At 42.0% G+C, this 9360-nt stretch overlaps 1 protein-coding gene across 1 annotated transcript in view; it reads left to right on the forward strand.

Annotated features, from left to right (window-relative positions):
• Nucleotides 1-9360, forward strand: part of LOC107706308 (adhesion G-protein coupled receptor G2-like) — a 30435-nt gene that overhangs the window by 10265 nt on the left and 10810 nt on the right. Inside the window, exons 5-8 of the mRNA XM_016510004.1 lie at nt 2905-2987; nt 3075-3152; nt 4084-4103; nt 4321-5220. Of these exons, the coding sequence (XP_016365490.1) occupies nt 2905-2987; nt 3075-3152; nt 4084-4103; nt 4321-5220 (1081 nt within the window). The remainder of the gene's footprint in view (nt 1-2904; nt 2988-3074; nt 3153-4083; nt 4104-4320; nt 5221-9360) is intronic.

The raw sequence follows: 9360 nt of genomic DNA on the forward strand, positions 1-9360 counted from the left end.
AAAATATATATATATATATATATATATAAAATATAACAGACATTCAGAAATCTAATCTGCCAAACTCAGAAACTTCATCAAGTTATAATTAATAAAGATCACACATACAATGATCAAAATATGAAATAAAGGGCTGAATTTAGTCATTCAGACTGACAGTAAGCTTTCGTGCTGAAGTTCAACTGACTTTTGTCATTTGATCAAACATACAGTATGCTTTACAGTTTTACAATGTTTTACACTGACAAAGCCACAAACATCACAGCATTCATCAGACCTATTGATAATATTCACTGGTTGTGAATGCGCTTGCGCGTGCCTCAAAAGAGGGCTTACAATGACTTACAAAGATACATATCAGCTACAAGTGTATGCACTACTCGCTTTATGCAAGCACTATATAGGATAAATCACTATACGGGATTTACCCTATTATTCTTTATCGACACGAATTGATAGGTGAAACAACAGACAGCCACCCACAAATAGTCTATAAACAAAGCATCAAGCTGTCTTTGAGTTCACATGAACAACGGTTAAAGTTACTCGTCGTCAGGCTACAGAAGAATACCATAATTCCTCCGTATGTGTGAAACAGGCGTATCGAGAGTCACGCAGACCTATAACAATCCAGCCACAACACTTAATTGCGAATAACATGCCTTACCTTATAACACAGAATCAACCACAGAGTCCAGCGTTTATATTTTTTCTACGGATCTTTGAGTTAACATGTACTAAACATGAGTGGAATTTGCACCGCAGCGCCCCCACACCTCGATGCTCATGACAAGAATAGCATGTATAGTTATCTTTATTGAAGTGAATTAGGTTTAAATCGCCGTCATGCATGAATGAATGATATTTTTGCAATTTTACACATAATAATCCACGATGATCACATTACACAAAACTGAAATTGCACGTCAAAATAACACATTGTCAATATTTTTTGAGACCCCCCAAAATTTCACAAATCCCGTTTTCAGGGGAGCCCATGTCTTATTAAGGGGAGCCGAGCTCCCCCTAGCTCCCCCGTAGTTCGCACCCTGGTTTTATTTGATCAAGGGTCAGCAGCTCCAACACTAGAGTCCTTTATAAGGGAAATGACTGTATAGTGACACTAGAGAGCGCCATTACTGTATAATTACACATTAAAGTGCGTGTGTATTTGGAGTTTCCAGATTCACATCTGTGTTCTTTAAGTTCTAGATTGACTGCAGTGTGAATGGTCATGAAGTAAAGAGCCTGAAGTCTCAGTATCTGTCATCACTGTGAGGAAATACTGAGTGTTGTGAGAGTTATAACATCAGAACCTAATGTTGCACTGGAAGGTTTTACTTTTCACTTGTTTAAAGGGGTGGAAAAAATACGTCAGTGCCAAAAGACTTAGTAGGACGAAATAATTTCTTATATATATTAAGTTTGGACAAACTGACTTAATATGTGTTATTAATGATCTTCAAAATCTTACATGTTTGCACATTAGTTTCATAGACAAATAAACTGTGCCTGCATATGAATTTCTTTTCAAAACCAAATTTAACAATCTGCAGAAAAAGAAATATGCTCCCAAAGAAATAGGTAACAACTGTTTAGAGTCGTCTCAAGCGTGCTGGGAGAAAACACTCTCTTTGAGAGCCACAAACGCAAAAATATAACCTTATGAAACAAAAACTCAGAGGCTTTTCAGAAAAGGAGAGCAAAGAGGAAAACATTATATTACTAGAGAGAAAAGACAGAAGCGTTCAGAGAAACATTGGCATCGGCTGCTCTCATTGGTGCAGGAGGAGGAGTGGGCGGAGTCTAGAGCAATCAGCCAATGAGAGCGTGATTAGATCCCACACTGCATCACATAATGCACTCTCTGTGGACAAAACAGAATATTTACAGGTATTCATATTGTACATACTGCATATTTTGTCCTCCAGATTGTTATTTTTAACACATTGCCTGATGAAAAATATTCTCAATAACATGTTTTACTACGGACTGCATTGCTATTAGATCTTTTTTGCAGAAATATTCAGAAAATGTTGATAAAACTTTACATTTTTGCCTCAAACTTGCCTCTGATATGACCTATTATTATGATACTGATTTATTAGATTTATCGAGCATTATAATGTGATCATGTACATGTCAGAGCGACTGAAACAACAGTGAACCTCATTTACAAAGCAAATTTGCATCTTCAGGATGTTAGTGAAGGCCAAACACCGTTGGTTTCAGATATCTGCATGGTTATTTGAAACAGCATTTCAAGGTACGTAATTTAAAAACACATCAAATCACTCGGAATTCTCATGTAATTCTGAATTATTCTGAACTTGAACTTTCAGTGGCTCCCGTAAACATCTGTTCACTTTAAACATCTATCAAACGTGTGAATGTCATTCATTAGGTGACAAAATAACCCAGCAAGTGTCATTTATTGTAAAGAAAGATACACAAACACATTGCACTTTGTTCTTTCAGTTGATTATTTTACATTTTGACATTTCAAAATTGAATATTGTAAATATTATACCCAAAATGATTTAAAATATAAAAGTTTCAGTGACATCTTATAATGGTTGCAACTGTAATTAAATACAAATATGCATTTGCTATGTTTATATAGCTCTCTGTGAGCAAAGGTGAGTTGATAAACTGTACCTGCATGTAACAACATACTGAAGTTCTCAGTTAAAGCCCGAATAAATATGATTTGCATATTTGCAAATTAACTCTATGTCAGAGTCCTGCGGCTCATAATCAAACAGCTTCATATGTGGACGCATCAAACTCTCTCAACTCTTGGACTGTGGACTTTAGCTCAAGAATGTAATAAGAAAATGATTTAGGGTTTAAGATGCATTTCCAATGCCTGTAGAAAACAAAACTAACATGTGTCTCATACAGGTCATATTCTCTGGGAATTATGTCTCGACAAAAGTATCATTTGCTGTGGCTGATGATCGTCTGTTGTGTTACACGCCAGATAAGTATGTTGCTTTAAAAATGCATTTATCATGCCAATGAATATGTTATTTGGTGCACAGAGCCTTATAACATTGTTTTTCTTTGTGCAGCCTGCTCAAAAATGATGATAATTGGCGAGACTTTGACAGATTCATGTTTCTGGAGCTTCAACAGATCAACCTGTCCAGGTAGATGTGAAATGCAGGTTTCTGGGAATAATTTACTTGTTTTTCTCTTTTTCTGCCCCACTTTAGAACGAATGAGGCTTCTACTTTAATTTTTATGTGAATAAAAGGTTTCTGTGAATAGTCTGTATATTTATTTTCTGATAGTGCTCATGACAACTGATAACTTCATTGAGTTTATGTTTTTTCTCCAGCTATAAACCTGACATGTCCACCAGCATATGAAATACTGATAGGAGATTTTTGCATAGTGAATGTCAAACAAAACACCTCTTCCCCAGGTAACAGTGTTATTTTAGTATTATTCAATTTTGATTATAATCTTTAATAATATTTTAATTAGCTTTTATTTTTATATTTTCAGTTTTCAGTTTAATTTTAGTATAAGTTTTAGTTTTTTTTTTTTTTTTTTTTTTTTTATTTTTTTTTTTTTTCTTTTTGTGTATATTCCAAATGATCAGAAAAGAGGAAACCAACAATAAAACTCTCGGTCTCTTTTTCTGTTGTCAAATGAACTTATACCAACTTATATAACAATATTTTGAGTTCTTTCTGTCAATTAAACCAATCTCTTTCTTTGTTTTTTGTTTTTTTTTTGGCTATAATTTATTTCTATTTCAGTTTTAGTAATTTTACTTAAACAACAATTAGACTTAAAATGTTCTCTCATGTTTCCAGGACATTGCAAAACATCAACCGGCAAAACATGCAGTTTCAACATAACAAACAATGCGGGGAAATATGAAGTAAGAATGAATGAGGCGGCTAAAAACATTACAATGTGGTTTTTCCCAAATCCATCTAAATGCCTTCCATCAGAAGTCCTGAATTCAACGGGTATGTGATAGACGCAGTGTAACACACACACAGATCCACATAATTACAGACGTACTTTCCACACATTCGTGTTTGAATGCGTGATCTTTGCTGTCAGTGACGATGACGTCACCGCTGGTTAGATTCTGAATTCTAAACATTCCATCAATCGATGCAAAGCAAAAACAGAAAGTAGGTAAGAGTGAAAGTAATCAAACTATTTAAATGGGGTCTGTGTGTTCGTTGTTCTGTAAGCTCTGTAATGAGTTCCTGAAGAAGAGCAGATCATGTTGACAATTTTAAATTAGGTATATTTAGTGAGTGCTGTACAAATTTAATTTCTTTCATTCTGCAGGATCCACATCACATCATATTGTGACTTGTCAGACACAGCAAAGCAACTCCGACATCAACACCAACAAGACTACCACAATCACTAACAACCCTATCACCGTCATGACTGAATCTACCATCACTACTACCAGCCCTATCACCACCACCACCGAATCGACCATCACCACCCCTACTAGCAACTCTACCACCACTGGATTTACCATCACTACTACCAGCCCTATCACCACCACCAACGAATCGACCATCACCACCCCTACTAGCAACTCTACCACCACTGGATTTACCATCACTACTACCAGCCCTATCACCACCACCAACGAATCGACCATCACCACCCCTACTAGCAACTCTACCACCACTGGATTTACCATCACTACTACCAGCCCTATCACCACCACCAACGAATCGACCATCACCACCCCTACTAGCAACTCTACCACCACTGAATCTACCATCACTACTACCAGCCCTATCACCACCACCACCGAATCGACCATCACCACCCCTACTAGTAACTCTACCACCACTGAATCTACCATCACTACTACCAGCCCTATCACCACCACCACCGAATCGACCATCACCACCCCTACTAGTAACTCTACCACCACTGAATCTACCATCACTACTACCAGCCCTATCACCACCACCACCGAATCGACCATCACCACCCCTACTAGCAACTCTACCACCACCGAATCGACTGTCACCATCACTACTTCCAGCCCTTTCACCATCATCACCGAATCGACCATCACCATCACTACTAACAACTCTGCCGCCACCGAATCGACCATCACCATGACTAAATATACCACTATCACCAGTACTAACAACCCTACCAATAGCTCTACCACACCCACCACCACCTACAATGCCAATTGTCCAGATCCATACAAAGGTAAGATTTCACCCTCTTCTATAATCCTATTGGTTGTCATTTCAGCCAGATACATTGCATTCTGATTCCCTGTAAAGATAGCTAGAAGCATAGAAATAGCATAAAAATTAAAGTAGAAGCCTCATTCCTTCTAAAGTGTGGGCAGAGGCATCGGTTGGGCATGGCAGGGTGTGGCGGCTGTCTGGTCAGGTCAATGAAAACGAATAGATTTTTATTGCAGAATTTACAGAGTATATTACTACGTGTAACATATAATTTGCAATTGTTTAAAAAAAAGAGAAAAACAAATAAATTAAAGACATCTGGTGGTTAATGTCGTGTAACGTGACTTTACAAAGTGATTTTGCAGCACTGTAGCCAATCACAGGCATCTCGGTTGTGAGAATCCTTTCAGTATCTCTCTGAATGAGTTTCTTTAGCATAAATTTACTGTTTTACATGCATGCAAATCCTCTCATTATAACAAACAAAGCGGAGACACAATGTAAATAAAAGATTCATTGTGATGTTTAGTTAGATTCATTGATCTGACTGGAGTTTTCACACTCAGTGAATTTGCACTTAACTGACTGACAGCTTCAGTTATTATAAAAGAAGTGCTCTTCACTCGCTGTCAGTGTAATTTCATTCGCAATTTGAGTTTGAACTTGAATTTCAAGTTTTTGTTTTTCGTGATACTTTGTGACCTTTCCTACAAATATGTACTTCACACTTCAGTACAAAAAGTGACAAAAAGACAATTAATGACAATTAAATGACAATAATTTTTTTTAAAATTGTTATAATAGTGATTTGATAAACTAAACTAAAAAATAAATTCATATAAAATGGCTATAAGCCAATAAGTGCTCCTCTGCAGCCATCTACTGGTTATAGTGGTAATTTCATGTCCTTTTTTCTTAAAAAAATTTATTTTAAAATAAGTGTTAGTTCCCTTTCAGGAACTCGAGCTGCGCCGAAAAACAATGTGGGAACGTCTTCAGTGTGACCACGCTCTGATCACGTGTAAAATCAGTCCAAAGGATGGGCGAGACGTCACGGGCGGGGTGACGTAGTGACCAGGATGCTTAAAAGCACGTGCGGTGGAACCGGCGTCAGCTTTTCTTCACACTTCAGTACAAAAAGTGACAAAAAGACAATTAATGACAATTAAATGACAATAATTTTTTTTAAAATTGTTATAATAGTGATTTGATAAACTAAACTAAAAAATAAATTCATATAAAATGGCTATAAGCCAATAAGTGCTCCTCTGCAGCCATCTACTGGTTATAGTGGTAATTTCATGTCCTTTTTTCTTTAAAAAATTTATTTTAAAATAAGTGTTAGTTCCCTTTCAGGAACTCGAGCTGCGCCGAAAAACAATGTGGGAACGCCTTCAGTGTGACCACGCTCTGATCACGTGTAAAATCAGTCCAAAGGATGGGCGAGACGTCACGGGCGGGGTGACGTAGTGACCAGGATGCACGTGCGGTGGAACCGGCGTCAGCTTTTTATCATTCAGCAAGCGCTCTGTGTGTGTGTCAGTCGCTATTTCTTGTGAGTCTTATTTAGTGTTGTTTGTCCACTTTTAAGCTCCATTATGTCAAAGCTTCAGCCAAAAAGAAGCATTTGGGCGAGAGCAGGCAGCGTTCAGGCTGTGTGTTCCTCCCTGCCCGTGCTATATTTCAGGTGGGGACACACACAGTTTGTGTGTTGTCTGCTTGGGAGTGAAGCACGCAGAGTCAGCTCTCGAGGGAGCTGACTGCCCGCATTGCGAGCGTTTGTTACTGCGTCTGCATCGCTTTCAGAAGGCTCTGTTTGAGGAGGGAGCCTTCACCAGCGTTTCTCACGGTGCCGGCCCCGCTTTCGCCGAGGCGGAGCGGTGGCTGCGCTCGTGGAGTTCGCATATGGATCTGATGGAGGGAATGGAGACGGGCGAGTCCCTATCTTCTTCCTCACCACCAGATCCAGCGCCCGCTCTCTGGGATCGGAAGCCAGTGCTGCAGTTCTTCCCCCCGGGGAGAGGGAGCGACGCTCCGCCTGTCTTCCTCCGAGGAGGTTGATATGGAGGGCGTCGATGAGCTCGCCAGTTGCACAAGCACCAGTTGCACAAGCATATTATGTCTAATATTATAATGAGCAGCATTATTGGGGAGCGGAGCTCACGCAGTCAGCTCTCAAGGGGGCTGATTGTGCTTTCCCGCTGCAAAACGCTCCGCTCTTGCGGGCACGCTCTGAGGAGTGTGTCCGTGCCTGTGATCTTGCGGTTCTGGTCCCGCTGCTGCTGAGGCACGCCGGCGATTGAGATCGCGGGTATCGCTCATGATCTGGCGGACGGGTTGGAGACGGGTTCTCCCTTTCTCCACCCGCATTCCCTAGATCTAGCGCTCTCTCTCGGGATTCGGAAGCCCACGCTGCGGTTTCTTCCCCCTCTGAGTGAGAGCTCGGCTGCTGCAGCTATCTTTCTCCGAGGATATTGATATTGTTTGTGTAATCGAGTGGCTCGCACGCTGCTGGCGTGCAGTACATCATTCTAAAACGAAAAGGTTTTTTATGTGAATTTTATCACACCAGACTGTGTTTACTTGTCTGGTTGTTTGGCTGCATTTAATTCTGAGGAATTAAATGAAGTATTTCATCTGACTATGAGAAGTCAGATATACAGGAGCTCTTGGGATAAAAATTTCTCGAGTGAGAGCACATGTTTCCTCTCTTCCTCCGAGGAGGTTGAGGTGGTCAGCAGGGGCTGCTGGGCGGGAGCAGTCCCAACCTACCGTGTTCCAGCTCTTCATTCAGGGAGCGTCACTTCTCATACTCCCCAGAATTTAGAGTCAGGCCGAAGGATTCTAGTGGAAGGTGGACCGTCATTCTTGCTGGATAGTCTTCGGCTAAAATGTCCTGACGCCCAGGACTTCTGAGGGCCGGCCCCCTCTGGGGAAGAGCAGTGTACACCTCATTATACGGTGCCCATCTCTCCTCAGTGCCCTCAGGGGATCGATCTGCCAACCCTGCCACTCACGGTGCTTCAGGGCACAGCAGTCTTCGGCGAGCGCTTCTCTCAGTCACCGCCCGGGAACGTAGCGGTACTAAGAGACTCGCTACCTCTTCAGAGGTTTCTAGAGTAGCTAGTTCGGCCTTCCCCTGCTGGTTCGCCACTTCAGGGCACTGACCTAGCCGCTCTGATTACACCAGAGGTCAGACTCGAGAGACTGATTCCCTTAGTAGACCTTTCTTTGGCAGCGTGGGAACTTCTGCCAAATGTGTCTCAATGGGTCCTGCACACTGTAGAAAGAGGCTACCGAATCCAGTTCGGTTCTCCTCTGCCTCGTTTCAACGGGGTCATTCCGATTCTGGTGGGCCCGAGCAGGCTCTGGTAATGGAACAAGTAAACACTCTCTTGAGGAAGGAGGCCATCGAGGTGGTCCCTCCTCTCGACATAGAGTCCGGGTTCTACAACTGGTACTTCATCATTCCAAAGAAGTATGGAAGTTCCTGAGGTTTGCTTTTGGGGGCAAAAGCTTACCGGGTTCTTCCGTTTGGCCTTTCACTCTCACCCCACACTTTCACGAAGTGTGTGGATGCTGCTCTGGCTCCTCTGTGACTCCAGGGCATCCTCACTGGTTGAGGAGCGGTCATAAGTGGCCGCTTAGCCCGCGGTCTGTGGAGCGTTCGCCATCTCACGTGGCACATCAACTGTCTGGAGATGCTGGCCGTGTTTCTAGCGTTGAAACACTTTCTCCCAGACCTAAGAGATCGCCATGTGTTGGTGCGCACCGACAACACAGTGGTGGTCTCTTATATCAACCACCAAGGAGGTCTGCGTTCGCGCCCCTTGTACAAGCTGGCGCACCAGATCCTTGTGTGAGCCCAAGGGAAGCTCCTTTCTCTAAGAGTGGTTTACATATCTGAGCATCTCAATATGGGAGCAGACATCCTGTCGAGGCAGGGGCCGAGGCCCGGGGAGTGGAGGTGGTGAAGCAGATATGGAGAATTTTTCGCCAGGCTCAGGTGGACCTGTTTGCGACTCAGACGACATCACACTGTCCCCTCTGGTTCTCTCTGACTCATCCAGCTCCTCTCGGACTGGACGCTATGGTGCAGACTTGGCCGAGGCTTCGTCTGTATGCTTTTCCCCCGATCGCTCTGCTCCCGGGAGTT

The sequence above is a fragment of the Sinocyclocheilus rhinocerous genome, unplaced genomic scaffold (assembly GCF_001515625.1).
Source record: "Sinocyclocheilus rhinocerous isolate Xijiao unplaced genomic scaffold, SAMN03320098_v1.1 scaffold3629, whole genome shotgun sequence".
Taxonomy (NCBI): Eukaryota; Metazoa; Chordata; class Actinopteri; order Cypriniformes; family Cyprinidae; genus Sinocyclocheilus; species Sinocyclocheilus rhinocerous.